This window comes from Hypanus sabinus, chromosome 21 (genome assembly GCF_030144855.1).
Source record: "Hypanus sabinus isolate sHypSab1 chromosome 21, sHypSab1.hap1, whole genome shotgun sequence".
Taxonomy (NCBI): domain Eukaryota; kingdom Metazoa; phylum Chordata; class Chondrichthyes; order Myliobatiformes; family Dasyatidae; genus Hypanus; species Hypanus sabinus.
Window position 1 is genome coordinate 31,677,164 of NC_082726.1, and position 21,157 is coordinate 31,698,320.

The following is a 21,157-nucleotide window of genomic DNA, read 5'->3' on the forward strand; positions in this document are numbered from 1 at the left end:
AAACTGTTCATAGGTAAAATCACTCTTCTGCAATAAATCCAGTGCCTTTGAGACTGGATTATACATCACACTGTGAAACTTGAAGACTGAGGAGAAGGGATTCTGAATTTCAAGTTTCATTCCAAAGTTGAGGAGGGGAGAAATCCCTCAGCAGAAATGTCAGCATCCTTAATGGGAAGAATACAAGGTTTTGGCCTAATTTATGGTGGCTCCTATGAACTTAGTTTCCCAAATAATTTGCAGTTCATTGAATGAGTCAGCTTTGTACTTGTCCCCCTCACAGTGAGCTGCACAATTGGGCCTCTGACTGATAAAGGTCTTTTGCATTCCTGGTAAATATTTGAAAGTATGTGTGAGTCATGTAACATTTCAGAGTGGCAGTTTTGTACAAATGTCAGCATCTGATGGAACTGTTTTTAGTCAGCTGGACAAGTCACCCAGAAACGGGCAGTGACACTTGTACCATTGTTTTATTTTCCAGCTCGGCTTTTTCACCCAGTTACCACGCAGTGAGTCAGCCGTCGGAGGTGGGAACAGGGGAATCTGTCACCCAGGACAACGAAAGGCAGATCTACAAGACGGTTCTAGAAGGCGGAGATATTCCCCTCCAGGGGCTGAGTGGATTGAACAAGAGAACATCCAGCTCCTCTTCAACCAAAGGTGAACATGGTCTAAGTGGCCAAGCAATACGGCAGAGCTTCATCCTGACTCCCACGTGCAGTTGATGCCTGCCTGCCAGTTAATCAGCACTTGCCTTGAGCCCAGTGCGGAGATGTTACACAGGATGGGGTCTCCATCCTCTACCTGAGTTGTTTACAATCCTTTGGGAGTACATTTATGCAGATGCTCACAATAGGTGACATTCTGAGTGAAAGGGCCTCTTTTTTGGTTTTGCTTGACACCCGGTAGACCTTCATAGAGCTGGCAGACCCTCAGTGTTAAGATTTAGAGTGCAGATCAAATGGTATGAAAGCATGGGATCACACAGTCTGGATTGGTGCTGGGACTCCATGAACAATTTCAGAATTAGGAGTGTCTTTATTTCTCTGTTGTGAGCAGCTTAGCAAAATGTGAGCACTGACCCAGGGTTGGAGTTTGACGTCATCACTGAACCAGATTTCTTCACGATCCAATAGTTTGCCCATCTGCCTTTAGCCCTCAATTCCCTAAGTGGGCTTGGGTCAATGTGTTGTGGACAGGGCAAGGTTTGTCCGTGGCTATGTTCTGCCACCAGGTTGGTGCATTAACCCATTTGTGCCTGTAGCAGAATGCAGACTATTCCACATGCTGATAATGACTACTCGCTGAATGAATACTGCTGTGGACCACACTAACTTCACCTGGCCACTGAGCTGCGGCATGTAACTTGTACATGTACTAACTAGCTGTAGTTTCAAGCACTGTCTTCATACTCTAGGATGGCTAATAGTGTTCCTTTATTTAAGAGGGCAGCACGGATAAGCCTGGACACTACAGACCAGTGAGCCTTGGGTCAGTGGTAGGGAAATTATTAGTGAAAATAATAAGGAAGAGAATTTATCTAGATTTGAAAAGGCAGGTCTTCAGCCGAGATATTCAGCTGGCTTTGTGTGAGCGACCCCTGTCTCACTAATTTGAATCAGTTTCTTGAAGAGGTAACTGAGAAGAGCTGATAAAGGCCTTGGCGTAGAATTTGTCTTTGAGGGCTTTAGTAAGGCTGGTCCAGATGGTTAAGGCACATGAAATCCAAGGCAAGCTGCCTGACTGGATCTCAACCTGGCTTGGTGATGGGAGGCAGAGGGAGGTGGTTCTGTTTAGAGCAAGGGTTCCCAACCTGGGGTCCACAGATCTCTTGGTTAATGGTGGGAGTCCGTGGCATTAAAAAAAAGGTTAGGAGCCCCTGGTTTGGAGGGGTGCACCACAGGGATCGACACTAGGACTCTTGTTGTTTGTGACGTCTATCAATGACTTGGATGTGAATGTACGAGGACTGGTTAGTAAGTTTGTGGATGACACGATAGTATGTGACGTGGATAATGAGGAAGGCCGTTGGAGGCTACCATAGGATATAGACTGGATGGAAAGTTGGGATGAATGTTGGTAAATGGAATTTAATCCCTCCAAGTCCATTTTGGAATGTCATGTAGTGGTAGTACAGTAAATAATAAGGCATTACAGAATGAAAGACCTAGAGGTATGCACATGAAAGTGGCAATACAGTATGGATGGTGAAGAAGGAATATGTCATGTTTGCCTTCAGAAGTCAGGGTGCAGAATTTCAGAGGCAGGACATTGTATTGTGACTATACTGAGGGGTGACCTGATAGAGGTATATTAGGTTATTAAAATACATCAAAAAGTAGATAATCTTTTTCCCATGGTAGAAAATGATCAGAAACAAGAGAGCACAGGTTTAAGGTGAGAGGAAGGAGCTTGAATCTGAGAGGAAAGATTTTTTGTGTACAGAGTGGTAAAATTCACTGTAATAAAGCAAAAAAAAATGGTGGAGGAACTCAGCAGGTCAGGCAGCATTTTTGGAAATGAATAAACAATCAATGTTTAGGGCTAAGACCCCTCTTTGGGACTGAAAAGGAAAGGGAAGGATGCTAAAATTAAAAGTTAGGTGAGAGGAAAGAGGACAGCTAGAAGGTGACTGGTGAAGCCAGCTGGGTTGGAGAGGAAGGAACCTAATAGGAGAGGAGAATGGGCGACAGGAGAATGGGAAAGGGGGAGGGGACCCGGGGTGGGGTGATGGGAAAAAATTCTAAATTTACTGTTAGAAGAGGAGATAGAGTCAGTTACAATTACAACCTTTAAGAGATGTTTAGAAAAAAAAACAGTTAAATATGCAAAGATTAGAAGGATACAGACCTATTGCAGCAAACGTAGAGTAGATGAGTGCAAAAGTTGGCATGAAAGTGGTGGGCCGGAGGGCTTGTTCCTGTGCTGTATGATTCTACTTCACTCCTGGGTCAGTGGTAACACTTGGTGGCAGCTGGGAAAACCTAGAGTCCATTGTTACCAGCCTGGCATTTTCCATTTCCTGTCATGCCATCCCTAAGTGGTACTGCCAGTTGGTGCTGCAGTGTTGATCCAGGTTTAGTGGGGTTGACATAGAGCTTGTCTACCTGTGTGTGATCATGCAGGTGAACTGATTGTTGTTGGATCAATTTAACCAGCTCTATAAGTGGAACTCTGGAGAATGGAACCAAATTAGGTAGGGTAAATGGGTCTGTATTCAGTTAGACCTTTTGTTTCTAAAACAATCATGTTTATTAGTCTGCTAATGGAATTGGTATATACTGAGGTACAGTGAAAAACTTGTCTTGCATACTGTTCCTACAGATCAAGTTATTCCACAGTGCATTGAGGTAGTACAAGGTAAAGCTAAGAGAATGACGAGTAGAGTGAATGAGCAGTCCAGTTGGACAAGAAGGTGCAAGGTTATAACTGAGTAGTTAGTGACATCAAGAGTCACCTTATTGTATAAGGGAACTATTCAATAGTCTTAAAAAGGTGTGGGGGGAGTAAAAACTGTCCATAAACCTGGTAGTATATACTTTCAGGCTTTTGTATCTTGGCAGAGGGCAGACAAGCGAATGACCAGAGTGGGTGGGATCACTAATTATGCTGGCAGATATCCTGAGGCAGTGAGAAGTGTAGACAGAGTCCATGGAGGGGAGGCTGGTCTCTATGATATGCTGAGCTGTGGTTTCTTGCAGTCATGGGCAGAACAGTTGCCAAAGCAACCTGTTATGCAACCAGATAGGACACTCTCTATGGAGCTGTGATTAAAATTGATAAAGGCCGATGGGGACATGTTAAATTTCTTCAGCCTCCTGAGGAGTTGGTGAGTTTGCTTGGCTGTGACATCTAGGTGGTTGGCCTCGCCTGCTGTCAACAGCTGCTGTCTGCTTTGACTGGGCTGATAACTCTGTGACCAGTTGCATTCAGGATATGAATCCTGAAAGATGATGCTGAATGTTGCACCAAGCATAGTCACCTTGTTGGCTGACCAGTGCGTTCATCAGAAACTGTGTAGCACCTGGGCTTCCACTGTCCAACTGACAGACCAAGAACTCCCTCTGGTGACCCTTGTCTGTTGATGATCGTGAAATGGTGTAGGTGTGTACAAAGTGATTTTACTAACTTACTGTGCTCTAACATTTGTGTTTGTTCTGTGTCCTGCATGCTTGCCAGTGGATTTTAAAGGTGCGATTGGCCGCAACATTTCAACTACTTCAATTAATAATTCAGCAGTTAATTGTAGTAATGTACTAGGCTATAAAAATAAATCAAAGAAGTCCCTATCAGCAGCAAAGGCCTGCCTTTCTGAAATCCTTCCCACAAAATTCAAGCCCAGGCTTCCTGTACACAGCGTTGTGACCCAGGATAGAGAGGGGGCCTCTGCACAGAAAGCCCAGAGCTGTGAGAACCTCCTCAGTGATTGCCTGCTTGACAATGGGAGAGTTATGATGAAGGAGACTGGACGAAGCTTTGAGTCCCTCTTGCTCAAGGAGACACGGGAGCCTGCTCTTTGTTTGAGTGGTGATGGAGGACTGCAGAAGTCAGCCACCCTTGCAAGGGGATGCCCAATTCCAAATGGCTTTGTGAATGATGTAACCCGTTTTATCAAACTGCAACAAAACATGCACCAGTTTAGTCCATCGAGGCATCGGGGAGCAGGTCCAGGCTCTCCTGTGAGAGATGTGCTGCTTCAGTCTAAATGCAGTCCCACCTTCCAGGGTGAGCAGAACACAGATGAGGATGAGTTGGAAAGTTTCTCAAGATGTTCAGTATCCTCCAGAGTCAGTCAGTTTGAACAGATAATCCAGAGGTCCCGATCGATGCCTTCATTGGATCTGGGCAATGTCTCAACATCGGCGAAGAGCCCTGTGGCATCTCCCTCTACATCGTTCCTGCAGTCAGCACAATCGGCCGAATCTCTCTTGGATCCCCCGCCCTGGCAGTATGACAACCCAAAGCCCGATGTTCAAATTTCCATCCAAGGAACTTCGGCATCTGGCAGCGAGGTGGAGGAGGAGGGGGCGCCCAAGCTCAGTGACGTTGTGGTCGCCAAGACAGTAACTCCTCGCCCTTGCGTCGAGCTTGACTGTCTTTCCCTGCTCTCAGCCAAGAGCTGTACAAGTAGCTGTCACTCAGTCAACGCGAGCCAATACGAACGAGCCAGTCTCATCCCTGACACCAGATTCACTGCTCTTTACAGGCACAGAGGACAGACCACTGATTCCCCATCGACTGCACAACATCCCTCATCCCCTCTCTCCAGAAACCTCTTCTTCCTGAGTCCAAGGCCATTCAGACTTAAACAGCCCTTCTTCCACAGGTTTCGAAGCCCTTTAGCGTATGTGGACTCAGCCAGCCAGACAGAGGCAGTCCACAGGGTAGGACGTCTGCTTGATAACCCAGTCATGCAGGGGCCTCTGTCCAACACCAAGCCGTCGCATCCCATGCGCTCAACTTCCCTCCGCATCGTGGAAACACTGAGACACTTGGCTGCAAGCGGGCCATGCCGAGGGGTTGGCATTTGGCAGCCTGATCTCTCAAAGGGATCTGCCGGTAGGAGCCGTGCGTGTCTGTATGTGCTCCATGGGGTCGACCCAAGCAACAGGCGGCAGAGTGAACTTGGATCTACCAGTAATTCGCCAATACTTGGTCTGTTGCTCTTTCCCACTTTGTTTCTGCTCCAGCACCCTCCCCTCTAACCCACAACCCACAAGCCCCAGCCTGTGATCTTTATTTCTGTCTTCGGTGACATGAATTTTCCTTAAAGTCTGTTCTTTCCCTCCCTGTCTGACGTTTCACCATAAGCTCCGGAACATTGGTAACTGGCTGACTCGTATGTTGCTTACCCAGTGATTCCAGACAAATCTTGTCTCATGGTTGCAAAGAACGATGCTGGCATGGAAGCATTAGTAAGTCTGTCTGGAATTGATAATTTAAGAATCCCTTACTTCAGGTTAGACATACTGGCATTGGCGGTGGCACAGAGGAGCTTCATAGGGTTGATTCTGGTGATGAGGGGGTTAACCTGTGAGGAGAAATTGTGTCACCTGGGATTACACACACCAGAATTCTGAAAAGTGAGAGGGAATTCTATAGAAACATTTAAAATCATGAAAGGTTCGATAAGATAGAGGCAGAAAAACATCCAACACATGTATGCTGGTAAACGAGACTAGAATTAGGGGACATGACCTCAAGATTCAGGGAAATAGATTTAGATGGAGATTAAGAGAAACCGTTTTTCCCAGAGAGTGGTGAATCTGTGGAATTCTCTGCTCCGGATTCAGGTTACCTCAACAAATATATTTAAGATATATTTTAAATATATCTATTTAAATATATTTAATATATCTATTAAATATATATTTTAAATATGTGAGATTTCTGGATAACAGAGTAATTAAGGATTATGGGGAAAAAGAGGTAGGTGGAGCTGAATCCACTGCCAGTTTAACCTGCGAACGTACATCTTTTGGATGTGCTTTTATGTTTTTATGCTTTTACCAGGAACTTTGCTGTCATCAAAGATGATCCTCAGCTGAAATCATCAGCTGCACACAGTTGCATTGTACAGTCCCACACACGTATGTCGAGGCAATCATATCCTCACTCTTGTCACAGTGAGATATAGGTATCACTTCTCACTGGTCATACTGTCCATGCACATAGACACAGCTACAATGATGCACCCACTAAGACTATTCGGGTTTACCGCTTGGTAGCTTATTTGCCCGAATTCAGATATTGCTTAGTATTTGTTTTATGGTTAAAAACAGCCACATTGCAAAAAGGTTATCAGTTGAAGCCTGCCACTGTGCTACAGACTAGGATTGGTGTTTAAATGCTTGTTCCAAGAGATAGCTTCACTAAATGATCATCTGAAGAGCAGAAGTGGTGCCAAAAGGTTTAGAGTGAGAATTCCAGGTGGTTGTACGTGGATCACCAAATCCATGCCAGTTGAAAGTGGGTGAAGGAAATTGTGAACCTCCAGAAGGCAGAAATAGATGACTCAGATCGAGTTCCAGGAATGCTAACATCACTTTGTCTTTTCAACCTGCTTACCACAAGATTAAGTTTACTACTGCACCTTGAAATTTTTCCTGTCTCTTACAATTAAGCTGGAATATCACTGGTGACGTGAGTAGATTAACTTTGCTTTGTGTTGTCTTTGAGTAGAATCAGACTCACTGAGACTGTCCACTCCAATCGAGCGCATGGAGACCCCTGAGGAAATCTGCCGTCGTCGTCATGAAGATAAGGAGGTGGGTCCCCAAACTGTCAACACTCTGGTGCAAGGGCCAAGAAATAATGAATGATAATTGTTCCTAGAATCAATGTAATGCTTGCTCTTCTTAGTGAATTTGTAATGTGTTTGAATACGTTTGTTACTTTCAATTCAACTAATTTGTGAGTAGGCAGTTTCTCTTTTCAACCTTATTGATTGCATTGCTTCTCGTCGTATTTAGACTTATTTAACAGCTTGCAATGGGCAGTGAGTTAGTTAGTTGGTTTCATGCTATGGCCCGTGCGAAGGTCCACTGTGTCATGTGACACTGATCTGGTCCTGTGCCTCTGTTCCGGAGCATGTGACATCCTGCTGCTGACCACGACAGCGTACTGGTTTGTGACATCACTGCTTCATCAATGTGTCACTAGGTATAGAGCTGATCACACAGTCCATTTAATGCTGGTATCCCCTCACTCAACCGATTCAAGATCTTAGCTCAGAAGTGATTGGCTACATGATTGCATTGCATCCTTTAGAATTATGTTAATTAAACATAGTTAGTCTATAAATTACAGTGACCAATAAACACAGAACAGATAGTGATACAAGCTCTAACTGTCATTCCAATAAAATCTGTTGACAGTACCACAGACCATATTGTTTAATCTCTATACTGTGGTAGCACTGTGAAAGAGTGTGGCCACTCTGCATCTTTCCCTTTGGGCCATTCCCAGTCACCTTTGAAAGCAGCATATGTGGATAGGACAAGAGAGTTGCTGTTGCAAGCCAATGGGCTTTTTCCAGCTCTGGTGAAGGGACTTTGACTCGAAAGGTTCATTCTTTTTCCTTTCTCTGCAGATGCTGCCTGACCCGCTGACTTCTTCTAGCATTTTCTGTTTTTTTCACTTTATATTTCCAACATCTGTAGTGCTTTCCATTTATCATTTCTGGAAGTTTCTATCAAATCTGCTTCCGCCACAGTTTAGGGCGATGTACTCTGTACCATCACAATTCATGGTGAAAAGGATTCTTCCCTTTTTGCCTCCATTTCCTTTTCCATTTGGTTAATGTTTGCTTCTCTTTCCTGGAAGTGTTGTTTCATGCTCCAAAACCCTTCAAAGCTCTGACAGGACCTCCAGTAGCATCTTCCTCCTATCACCTCAATTCCAGCCTGGAGCATCACAACAACATAAAAAAGTCTCTTTATTCCTTCATAAGTTTGGTCCTCTGATCTCTGCCCATCCAGCTTATGGAAGCTTCTCTTTATTGATGCTTAAATTTCAGCTATTAACTCTTAACTATTCCCATCTCATTTCATTGAAGAAACCTAACATCTCCATCTTCAGTATCACCGACTTTAATATTTGATCTTTAACAGGGGGCATTTTTAGTTAAAATGAATGTTATGCTTCTCAGTTGGATCTCTGTACAAATTCACTTGATGTACTTGACATTCAGTTAGACAAGAACTGACAGCCACAGTACAGTGTAGCATGCTCCTTGTCCTGTTTCTTTACATACAGAATCAAAGTGTGCCTTTCTTATATCATCGCTGTCTACTTAGGCAGGGAACTCACACTTTTCATCAGAAGCAAGACAAGAGAAAACAAATTTGTCTTGGTAGCTTCCCTAGGCAGGGGAGGCCAACAGGTAGAATGTTGTACTTAAAGAATTGTGTGGGATTCTGGTCACCCCATTAGAGGAAGGATGTGGAGGCTTTGCAAAGAGTACAGTAGAGGTTTACCGGGCTGCTGCCTGGATTAGAGTGTATGAGCTGTAAGGAGAGGTTAGACAATCACGTGTTGTTTTCCTTCGACTATGGTTGGCTGAGGGAAGACCTGATGGAAGTTTATAAGATTGTGAGAGGCAGTCAATCAGAATCTTTTCCCCAGGGTATAAATTTCAAGTACTAGAAAACATGCATTTCTGTTGAGGGGTGGAAAGCTTAAAGGAGATGTTCAGAGCAAGTTGGTTGACACAGAGATTGGTAGATGTCTGGAATGAGCTGCTGAGGCTGGTGGCAGTAATGGTAGTGGTGCTTAAAATCTGTCAGATACTTAAATATGCAGGGAATAGAAGGATATAGATCATGTACAGGCCGAAATTGCTTATTTCGGTGTCATGTTCAGCTCAGACATTTGTGTGCCAAAGGGACACAATGTGGTGGACCATTCCATGTTCTGTGGCAAGTTACCCAGCTTCTGAGTTTCATTTGACCACACTCTGTAGTTCCATCTATAGAGTATTGTTAAAAATGCATAGATACCTGAAAAGAGTACAAAGCAATTTTGCAAGGAGGAAACCAAAACTAAGTGGTTATGAAAGCTGAGTGGGCACCTTGATCTTTAAGAATAACTTGATGGAGAACTTTAAAATTGTGGCAGTTTTCCCTAGAGTGCAAAGAGGGTATTCAGAATCAGAATCAGGTTTATTATCACCAGCTTGTGATGTGAAATTTGTTAACTTAGCAGCAGTGGTTCAATGCAATACATAATTTAGCAGAGATAAAAAAAATAAAATAAAACATAATAATAAATTAATAAGTAAATCAATTACATATATTGAATATATTTTTTAAAAACATGCAAAAACAGAAATACTGTATGTTAAAAAAAAATGGGGTAATGTCCAAAGCTTCAATGTCCATTTAGGAATCGAATGGCAGAGGAGAAGAAGCTGTTCCTGAATCACTGAGTGTGAGCCTTCAGGCTTCTGTACCTCCTACCTGATGGCAACAGTGAGAAAAGGGCATGCCCCGGGTGCTGGAGGTCCTTAATAATGGATACTGCCTTTCTGAGACACTGTTCCCTGAAGATGTCCTAGGTACTTTGCAGGCTAGTGCCCAAGATAGAGCTGACTAGATTTACAACCTTCTGAAGCTTCTTTCGGTCCTGTGCAGTAGCCTGTCCATACCAGACAGTGATGCAGCCTGTCAGAATGCTCTCCACGGTACAGGTATAGAAGTTTGCCTCTTGTGGGAAAGGATAGGTCTTCATATCACCAAGAAATCAAGGCATTCAGAAAACTTTGTTTCTGAGGATGTGATGGTTTGGTAGGGTGTGGCAGTGGATTTCAGGAAGTACTTTTCATCAGTTCTGGAAGAAGAGTTGAATAAAAAGTGGAAATAGTTGCAAAAGACATGGTTGTTTAATTCATTAATAGGTGAGTCTTTGCAAGAGAGGTTTTTTCACACAAAGTGGTTGATATGTGGAATGTGTTGCCAAGGGAGACGGTGTAATTACTACATTTAAGAGCTGCAGTTGAAGAGGCAAATCAAAGGAGGACATGGTTATAATGCAGGCAAGTGGGATCTGTATAGACGTGCAGGAAGATTGGCATGTGTTGTAAGGGTCTCTGCCTTCATCTCTGTGCTCCTTTAGTCGTGACTTATGGAATACTCTAATTTCAACCATTCTGCCTGTGGGTGCTGAGATTTCCGCACCTCAGCCCCAAGCTCCGGAATTCCCTTCCCAAAAACGTGCTGCTTATGCCTCCTCTGAACCCGGCAGTGCTGGCACAGATGCTGAGCATCTGTGCTGATTTGCGTCAGTTTTTGCCTGGAGTACTCCAGTACCTTCAGCTGTTTCATTTTACTCAAAGTCCTATGTGGAATGTTGATTGCTGATGCTGAATTTTAAGTTATAAAGAAGGAAACTTAGGAGGAGGTGTATCAAGAAACTACATTTCGGGATCCATCATCTGAGTAACTTCAGGCAGGATGTATAGCAGGCTAGGGATGAATAGGATACCTTGGGCTGGTCTTTGGTCTGTTACGGAGAGATTGTTGTTAGTCAGTCAAACCATTTTCCATGCATCCTGTGACTACCAGGATGGGGGAAGGTGACTTTGGTCTTTCTCAAGCAGATTCTGTGAACTATGTAATTGCCACTTTTCCTGGTAAGAAAGTAGAATTAAAAGGAGTAGGCTTGTGTTATATTAGAATATTGTTCTTCACACTCACCTCACTGTACCAGAACTGCACGCTGTTGCCGTTAGCCATGTGTTAAATGTGCTGGAGTTGGCCATCTGGGGAACATATCAAACCAAAGCTCTCAACTTTTCATTTGGAGACTCTGTCACTGATGTTTAACTGGTTTCTTGCCTCTTGGGTCAAAAGCGGTGGCATACTTTAAGCTGGGGTGGCCTGTAGAGCCCTACCAAGCTCTGTTAGAGTGTCGTCCAATCTCTGCTCTGTTTCAATGTAACTCTTTTTCCCGCCAGATTATGCTCTTGTGAAAGAGGTCCATTAATTCTGTTTTTTCATTTACCTTCATACAAAGCCATTCTTGCCATGCTACATATTCCAGTCAAAAAAACTCAAGTGAACATTTTAACAGATTTATGGGTCTCATCTGAAAACCTCATGTTGCACATAGTTTATATTAAAGCCAGATTCACAATGCTTGTACTGTCACAGCATTTTAAATGTGTTTGAAGTTTTTTGACAAGAAAATTTGGCCTTTTTTTTTTGTCTTTCGAAGCGGCAGAAACAGATCTTGTTATGATCCCATTTTGTGCAATTTTCTAACAGAGACTGTTAGAAGAGCAGAGGCGGCTTAAACGAGAACAAGAGGAAGCTGATATTGCAGCCAGGAGGCACACAGGGATCGCTCCTACACACCACCAGTTTATCACAAATGAGAGATTTGGGGATCTCCTTGACATAGACGAGGCAGCAAGAAGGAGATCAGGGTCAGAGGTCGGTTTTACTTGCCTCAGTGCTCAACTTGACCCAAAGCAGTGCCTGCTACCTTCTCTATGCTGTGCTGTTCGCTGTCTGGCTTTCCGTGGCATTTCAGAACTAACACTGCAATAATAGCCTAATCATGATGGAGTGTGGGCTTATGCTTCATAGTTTGAGCACCCAGCATGATTAAACCTGCCTCATAGTTCACCCTTATGGCTGGATTTTGTTTGTGTGAATGTGTGTGGACCTCTTCTTCCGATCCATGTTTACACGGCCTTGTGTTTTCAGTTGAAAGTCTGCACCTGTGCTTGTGTGCCTTGCCAGTCCCACTACTTTGGGGCTTGTGCTTGGGAGTGTGGATTGAAGGAGAAGGTAATTTCACCAGGTTTTGCCAAGTCAAAGGAACCTGTATGGCTGGTTTGGGAAATGGTGCAATTAACAGCTACGCTCACTGTAATATCAGTCTGCTTTCTTGCCCTTTACAATATTTCCCATCTACTTTCTGAGCTTAGCCAAACGACTGTTTTCTGGTTATTGTCATGAATGTCAAAACTTGGCTGGGGATTTGATTGGGTAAAGCACCATGGTCAAGCTGCAACCCATCCAATTACACTGTAGGGATGGGAGGGATAGGCACCAGACCACACTGCTCTTGCCTTCAGTGGTACCGAGACTGTTGTGAACAGCTAATGTCAATGGAATCAGGCTTGACACTGGATGGTAATGGAATCCCAAACTTTGGTCTGTGGGAGGCAGCATGGTGCCAACTGAGGTGTTTGCTGGTGAGGACAGTTTGGTTATTCGCAGCACATCCAAGGTGGGTCCTTCAGGAAAAGAGCTGGTTCAAAGATTGGCATCAGTGTCTTCCTTTCCTCCAGGCCACTGCCCCTTCCATCTTGCTCCCAGAGTGACAGGTAACTTCCTAGAAGGGCTAGGGATGATGGGCGCGTGTCAGGGTCCGTCACTCTTTGCTGTCATTAATACCACATGATATTGCTGCTAAAACACTCCAGTGCAGATTCCTTGCTTCCGTTCTGTGACCTAAACACAAGCTGAACTAAACTTGTGCTTTGATCTCCACTTCTGAAATTGGATATTGATAATTTTATTGCACACAACAGAGGAGGAATCACTGCTCGGAATTGTTTACAACTGAACAAGTATTAACATAAAATCCACTCACTTGTGACAATTATTATATATTAAATATTTGCTTTTATTGTCTTTGAAGCTGCTGCTTTGTGTCAATTTATATTATCTCCTGATGTTTTCCACTTGTTAATGCAAAATTAATACCAAGGATCTGAAAAATGACACGTGCCTGGCCTATAAATATGGTGCACAATTGTATGATCAGGACAATGACACAAAGCACTTGAGGGTTTTCATTTTTGATATTACCGACATTTCACCATGAGATTGGTTGATTCAGATGTCCCCCTGTACTTCAGAATTTCATAATCGTGGGGTTTGATTCTCCTTTTCCTTCATCCTGCAGCATGTTACCTTCCAACCAAAGGACTGGGAGGGGTACTGCTAAGATTTACTCCCACTGTATAACTATTCTGCACTGAGTCGTGCTGGTAGGACAGGTCCCAGCTGACGTTTATGGTGCCCTGCTGGACTGACACTTCGGTCCTAGCAAAGGGAGCAGTTGTTACTCGGCAGACAGGTGACAGACTTCGGGATTGTGGAGCGTTCCTGCACAAGACCATCCTCCGGTTTTACCCTTGAGTGAATGAGAGTGTTTTCACTTGAACATAAATGACTCTGTACTGGTGTAACTTAGAGTCATAGTCTTGTGATACTGTGCAAGAGTCTTAGGCACATGTATTTAGCTAGGATGCCTAAGCCTTTTGCACAATACTGGACAGCAGTACAATCTACCCATCAGCCCATCAAATCTACACCAAAGATCAAGCACCCATCTCCACTAATCCCAATCTATTCTTCCCAGATTCATATCAACTCCCCACAGATTCTTCCATTTAACTACACACTATGGGGCATTAAAAGCACCTAATTAAGAGCATCTTTGGGATGTGGGAGGAAACCCAGCAGTTGCAGATAGAATGTGCTAACTCCATGTCCTGGATCAACACTTTGACGTCGTGTGGAGGACTCCCATCAGGTGATGCCAACACGGGGTCACCCATGTTGGAACAGCTGTGGATGAGATGCCAGACGAAGATCGAGCCAACCCTGGCTCCCAAATGGACAGGCTCGCGTCTGCACCTCCCAGGTCACATTTCAATGCAAAGTGTGAATGCCACATGAAACAACAATGTACCCAGGGTCACTACAGCGGTGGGGCAGCAGACCTGTTAGCTGCATTACTGTGGCACCCAAGCATGCAAACAGAGTGGCATTTACATGCATGAACGGTGTGTATGTGTGTTACAGAAACTAGGTTCTGGAAGTCCTCAGGAGGGCAGGCAACAATTGTAGAGAGAGAACCTGAGTTGTTAATTTAGGTGTGTAGTGTGCTTCACTTGTGGCATGCTATTCCACATGAGTTGTATGCATGTACGTGTACTTAAATGGACCAAAGCTCAGGAAGAACTTGAACTGGCCCCCAAAGAGCTCTTGGTGGAATGTGCTAATACCAGGTCTGTCTAAAACTACAGTGGGCCGGGACATTCCAATAGGAATTCAGTGATGAGCTGTTGTAGTCCATACAATCTACTAGAACCAATGTAATGTTTTTGCTCTGATTCTTATAACAGCTTCCTTTGCACATCAGGGTGTAAAGCAACTCTCCTCTTTGGAGTAAGCTTTTGATCCCAGCCACCTTCTTCCCCAATCCAATCCTGACTGAGCTCAATACCCATCTTCCATTTGTCCACCTGTAACAAGCCTTAAAATACCTTTGATCTATGGAATAGTTTGGAGGGTTTGGCATGGGTAACTGGCTACTGAGTGGTTGTTTGCCAAAGCTAGAGAGCCCCAGACCAAGAGGCATACTCACAGCTACGAAGTTAGTTCTTTAGTTGTGGGGGAGAGAGGAATGTTCATAAATATGTGAACCTTTAGGCTTGTCTACCCAGCAAACGACGAAGTCCTGATCATGCTGAACCATCAAGGAGATCAAAGCCCAAGAGGTACGTGAACACACCAGGGAAGTGTGAGACAGTGGACGAGGCAGAACGATGGAGCTGGGGAAGATGATCAATCTCGATCTTATTAACTAATGGGCCAGCCATGATCTACTTTGTTTTTGTGGGATCTATCAACCCAATTTAAATGTGAAGCAAAAGGTCCATATCTCAAGGATACAGTTACCATGCACCTGCAGAAATGAATGGGTGAAGCTTTGGATTAAGTATTTCATTGTTGGCTTGCACTTGTGAAGATTATGATTAGCCTGCTTGCTTTGGCTGGGGGTGAGGGTGGGGGGGTGGTATCTCTTTGAGAATGCAGCGAGTGTGTGGTTTTATCCTGTGAAATGATGCCAACTTTCCTATTCTTCCAACTGTTTGGAAATCCATTACACTAATCATGTCATTAACCATGTTGTTCAAAGGGTGGACAAGATTTAAAGATTTTCCAGTGCGTTGGTAGTGTAGTTAATCTATGCCATGTTCTCCCCTTTCCAGATGCTGCCAGCCAGAGCCAAGTTTGACTTCAAGGCCCAGACTCTGAAGTGAGTTAAAAGATTTTACCTTTGCAACTGATGCAACGGTATTGCACAGATGCTGGAGGAACGTAGACCTTTCCATTGTTAGATACGTCAAGCGAGGGTACTTTACATATCACGTCTGTGTGCTTAACACCTTAGATAGAGTTTAAAATAGACTTAAAGATAGCAAACCAAACCTCCTGAGCCCTACAGCCAGAGGCATCTCATGGAGAAAATGATCAACCTAAGCATGGTTTAGGTTATCTTCAATAAATGTCCCATACACTTCACAGGGCTTTGAGAGGGTAGAATAGAAAACCATATTTGTTACCATAATACTACTAATCACTTGATAGGCTGAGACCTTATAAAAAGATTGTGTTAATGTCATCATTCTCTGCTCTATGTTCATGAGGGAGCGTGCGACCATCCTGCATGTTGCACAATGTAGATTTGGCTATGAGCCGAAGAGTGCTGAGCCCATTGCTGATCTGTCTTCCATCAGAGTGGATGAGACATGGAGCCCAGGGTTGTTCCTCATCTCAGTTTCCTACCCTGAAGACACGCGCTCCCTCCTACACACCCCACTCCCCTCTCTCCCCAACTCTGAGGACACGTGCTCCCTCCTACACACCCCACTCCCCTCTCTCCCCTCCTCCCCTTTTCTCGTAATTGCAGTTTGTTGACTTTTGTACATTGGTTGTTTGTCCTTCCAATTGGGTGTGGCCTTTCATTGACTCTATAATATTTCCTGGACTTCCTTAGATTTACTGTCCACAACAAAATTAACAAGGATTGTATATGGTGAAATTATGTACTTTGATAATGAATTTAGTTTGAGCTTTGAACTTCTATCTAACTGTTCATGATTTTCTCTATCTTTCTCTTTACAATTATCATTCTATCATCAGCAGCTTGGTCAATTGACATATAGCCTCTGACTTTAATCAGACCTCTCTCACATTCCATCCATTGCAACCATGTGCATCAGGTACACAGTGCACACGGTTCTGACTGTTTTACATCAGATCCAGTAATGTTGTGGAAATTGTATTGCCTGGAGTTTACACTACCTTTTACTGTAACCTGCCCCCTGAGGCTTGGCACATTCTCCTATCAGATGGTTTGAAGCAGTGTCCACACATTCCTCACTCCTCTTTGGTTTGAGCTCAAAAATATGAAGTTGATTAACAACTTTACTCAAAAGCACTTGGCTCATTCAAGCTGTTTATTCATTTCAGTCAGTGTGAGTCTCCTCTGTCATTCCAACCCCATATTTCCCAATGATGTCGTCCCTTTTTTGCAGGCCAGTTATCCAGTGCGGGATCCCGTACCTCATTGCTCCTCATAAATTGGAATGGTAGCAAAGGTTTCCTGCATAAGTCTGAGCCACTCACTGCAGGACTGGCTTTCTGCTCCCATTAGCTTCGCTCCTGAAGCAACTGGAGCTCATGGATTATGATGGGGCAAAGTTGGGATGACCTCTTTCCCATTTTCCATACAAGCCCCTTTGCTTTTGGGCTTATGAGGCTTACTGTTCTGCTGGGTGGTTAATCACCTGGTGGGCCACAGGGCACTGCAGTCACAACACAGCTCAGTGCACCTCAAAAATCAGCCTCTCCTCTACTCACTCTTCCTGCTGCCACGGGAAGGCGGCCAGCATAGTCGACCTGTCCCAGACCGGTGATACTCACTTCTACCCCCACCCATTTCCATTGGGTAGAAGGCAGAAAAGCATGAGAAACGGCACTAGCCTCAAGGACAGCTTCTATTCCAGGTTATAAGACCTTTTATAAGATAAAGATGACTTTTGATCTATCTATCTACCTTGTCATGGCCCTCACAGTGCACTTTCTGAAATTGGAACACTGTATTCTGAATTGTTTTTTTTTCTTTGAGCACCACCTCAGTGTACTTGTGAATGGAATGATCTGTCGGGATGGCATATGAACAAAAGCATCTCATTCTGCTTCTGTACGTGTGCCAATAATAAACCAATAGCCAACTCCCAATTATCACTCCGTTCTGCAGATACAGTATTTTCAAGCTGCTGCAATTTGTTGCTTTCAGGTCACTGTCGGGATGACTCTTTGGGCCTCCCTACACTAACCACGTGCTTGTTTGTCTGCAGAGAGCTGCCTTTCCAGAAGGGGGACATTGTCTACATCTACAGGCAAATCGATCAGAACTGGTATGAGGGGGAGCACCATGGTCGTGTGGGAATCTTCCCCAGGTCGTACATTGAGGTAAGGAGGCTCGAGCTGGCATTTCTGACTGAAGCTGTCTGAGTTTCAGTTGACATTAATCTCTAATCTCCCCCTCACAGCTGCTTCCTCCGACGGAACGAGCTCAACCGAAAAAGGCCCCACCTCTTCAGGTGCTGGAATATGGGGAAGCTGTGGCCCGTTTCAATTTCACAGGCGACACACATGTGGAAATGTCTTTCAGGAAGGTAGGAGACACTTCAATCCCCTCCTGTTAGAGGTTTGCTCTGAGAGCTATGTAGACTCATTGTGCCAAATGGCCCTCTAAGCTCCCTAGTAGAGCAGCTGTGAATATTTCCAAGTAATATAAACATAAACAGTCATAAGAAGTCCTCTCAGAAAGTTACTGTCGAGGAGAGATGTATGGGTTTTGATTACGTGGGCATTGCTGTAATGGAAATAAGGAAGGGGTTAATCTGCTCACAAACAGCAGCTGTTCTAAGGACCAGGTAATGCTTCCATAGAGCTATTAGGCTGCAGGTGCTGCATCTGAAATAGACCAGAAAATGCAGGCAATCTTCTTGTGCAAGTCAATATCCATGGATTAACCTGAAACATTAAGTGCTTCTCTCTTCACAGATACTGCCTCACCTGTTCAGCAGTTTCTGTTTTTAAGCTCTGCTTTTAGACATTGGTAGTAGATAGACATTAGCCATTAGTAGGAGTTTAATGCCTGCTTAACGTCTCACCTGAAGGAAGTCACTCCAGGACTCTATCTGAACTGTCATCTCCTAGTTCACTGTTCACCTTCTGAGCCTTGTAGAAAGCTGCACTGTGTTTGCTCAGGGTACATCTGTCCCATAGAGCTGTCCAGTGTCCTTTCCTCAGCCACTGACTCGGCAATGAGACGCTGGTTATGCACCATCAGCTATGCTAGGCAGACCACGTGATATGGTTGTCTTTCTGGGAAGGATCCTCAGGTGAACAAAGAATTGGATTTAAGGAGGGCATAAACACAAGATGCTGCAGATACTGGAAAGGTTGAGCAAAACGCCCAAAATGCTGGAAGAACTCTGCAAGTCAGGCAGCATCTCTGGAAGGCCTGATGAAGGGTCTCGGTCCAAAATGTCTACTTCCCTCCATTGATGCTGCCCGACTTGCTGGGTTTTCCAGCATTTTATGTGTGGGATTCAAGGAGGTTCTTGAAATTTCTTTGAGTTGACAAGGTGCAACTCCTACACTGACTCCTAGATGATCACCATTGAAAGTGGAGAAGGAACATTCAGGATGTTACTGGGAACCTTTATCTATTCCATGTATCCTGGTCTCACAAAAGCCCTATGTACTTGGTGAAAGGAGCACACCATCTCAAAAAACCACCTGACAACTCCTGCTCTGTCCATCCCACATTAGCCTTGTCAGCCATCTTGGGTCCTACAGAGCTGCAGTGACCACACATCAACTGATAGCTATGGACTAACTGATTCACTCCTAAATGCTTTCTGTTGTGTCCAGAAGACTGTGTCAAACTTGGTGATGCACCATCAATAACTCTCGGAGACGTGAGTTAAGGTAGGCTTTTATTGGCTGGAAGAAAGCACAAGCAGCAAGAGACCACCACACAACATCGTGGACACTGAGGAAGGAGCAGTGCCTCCATTCACCTTTATACAGCGGTCTGTGGGAGGAGCCACAGGAGCAGTCAGCAGAGGGCGTGTCCAGACAGGTATATGTAGTTCACCACACTTGGTCAGACAGATTCAGGAAGAAATTAAGGTATGTCCTGATCCTGATGAAGGGTCTTGGCCCAAAACATTGACTAATTGATTCCACTCCATAGATGCTGCTTGACTTGCTGAGCTTCTCCAGCATTTTGTGTGTGTGTGTTGCTCATGATTTCGAGCATCTGCAGAAAGCAAAATCTTGTGTTTATGTCCATCTAGTGCAAGGGTCGGCAACCCGCGGCTCCGGAGCCGCATGCTCTTTGATCTCTGTGCTGCGGCTCCCCGTAGTTTGTTAGTTTTTGAAATGTAATTCGAAATTTGAAGATTATGGTGATCTTGTACAATCTAAAAACGTTGTGGAGACCCCATTTCCTGGCACATCCGAACCGGCTCACAATTAGCCACCATTCTGGCTAAGGGAGATAGCCTACGGGAGTTTGTGAGTACGTGTCTTTTGGAGCATCCGCGCCCACGGGGACGGGTTGAGGGAGGCTTTAAATCAAGGCTGTTTAGTTCGAATAAAGTTACCTTTGACTGCAGTGTCTTTATTTTAGCGCTGCGTGTAGCGCTACACCGCTACAACGTGTTTTTTATCGCTATTAATATACATCACCACTGCCAGTGTGCACTTTCTTTTAATTCTTCGATCCAAGGTAGACTACCTATGGAGTAACCTTCAACCCAATGTCTTTTTTTTCGGAGTTCAAAATGTTTTTGTTGCATGCAGAAATGTAATTTCGTTTTCTGTGCAGGAGTTCATCAATTTCATAAATGCAACACATTATAGTTTGTTTATACATAGCATAAAGGCAAAAAAAAACGTTGTATGCAGTGTTATTTCATTTTAAATGTCAAACGGGTTTTGTGGCTCCCAGTGTTTTCTTTTCTGTGGGAAACGGGTCCATATTGGCTTTTTCAGTGGTAAACGTTGCCGATCCCTGTTCTAGTGTAACATTGAGAGTCCAATGCTAGGACCTTCAGTGCCTGTTGCGGCTCCCAAGCCTGTCCTATATAGAGAATGCACAATGTTCAGGGCATGATTAAAAAGATTCCACCAGATTTCTATTGCCAGACCTCCAATGTTTTCAGAAAGTGAAGTAAGAATGTTCCCACTCTGATGCAGAGTGAAATGCTGCAGGCACTGGTGAGAATGGAACTGATCGGTTCAGTAGAAGCTGGAGCATGTTGAGGTTGAGACGAGGCTGGCTTTGAGCAACCTGGACTTACTGTGTCTCCGTATATTCCATGTGATGGTTATTCCTTCCCAACAGGGGGAGCGGATCACTCTGGTGAGAAGAGTTGATGAAAACTGGTTTGAAGGCAAAATCTCGGGCACAAACCGGCAAGGAATCTTCCCCGTCACATACGTGGAGGTGATTAAAAGGCCCAGGGTGAAGAATGCAGTCGACTTTCCAGATCCACCGGGCTCTTACTGTTCCAGCCGCAGCTCAACCAGTTCCCCACAGGTAGTCCATTGCTCTGTGTAAACTCTTAGCACCACCTAATGGTAAATGGTTGTATTACACCCAGGGCTAAACGTGAGGCCAAGGAACTGGCTCCTGATAATCCCTTCATCCTTGTACGCAGTTTATTTATAGTTCCATCAAAGACAAAACTAGACTCAACAGACACTAACCCCCACTTTCCATCCACCATCAGCTCTGCTTTATATTTTTAACCATATCGCTT

General features: G+C 44.3%; 1 protein-coding gene across 25 annotated transcripts in view; it reads left to right on the top strand.

Moving 5' to 3' along the window:
• Positions 1 to 21,157, top strand: part of LOC132378921 (sorbin and SH3 domain-containing protein 1-like) — a 242,548-nt gene that overhangs the window by 209,334 nt on the left and 12,057 nt on the right. For 22 of the 25 annotated variants that reach the window (XR_009507222.1, XR_009507223.1, XM_059946245.1 and 19 more), the window contains 7 exons: positions 482 to 660; positions 7,183 to 7,268; positions 11,766 to 11,933; positions 15,518 to 15,564; positions 17,672 to 17,786; positions 17,867 to 17,992; positions 20,740 to 20,934. Coding sequence is in view for 23 of the 25 variants with exons in the window: in XM_059946245.1 (XP_059802228.1) it covers positions 482 to 660; positions 7,183 to 7,268; positions 11,766 to 11,933; positions 15,518 to 15,564; positions 17,672 to 17,786; positions 17,867 to 17,992; positions 20,740 to 20,934 (916 nt within the window). In the remaining 2 variants the exon portion in view is untranslated. The remainder of the gene's footprint in view (positions 1 to 481; positions 661 to 7,182; positions 7,269 to 11,765; positions 11,934 to 15,517; positions 15,565 to 17,671; positions 17,787 to 17,866; positions 17,993 to 20,739; positions 20,935 to 21,157) is intronic. The other 3 variants (XM_059946255.1, XM_059946251.1, XM_059946257.1) reach the window with 1 other exon arrangement.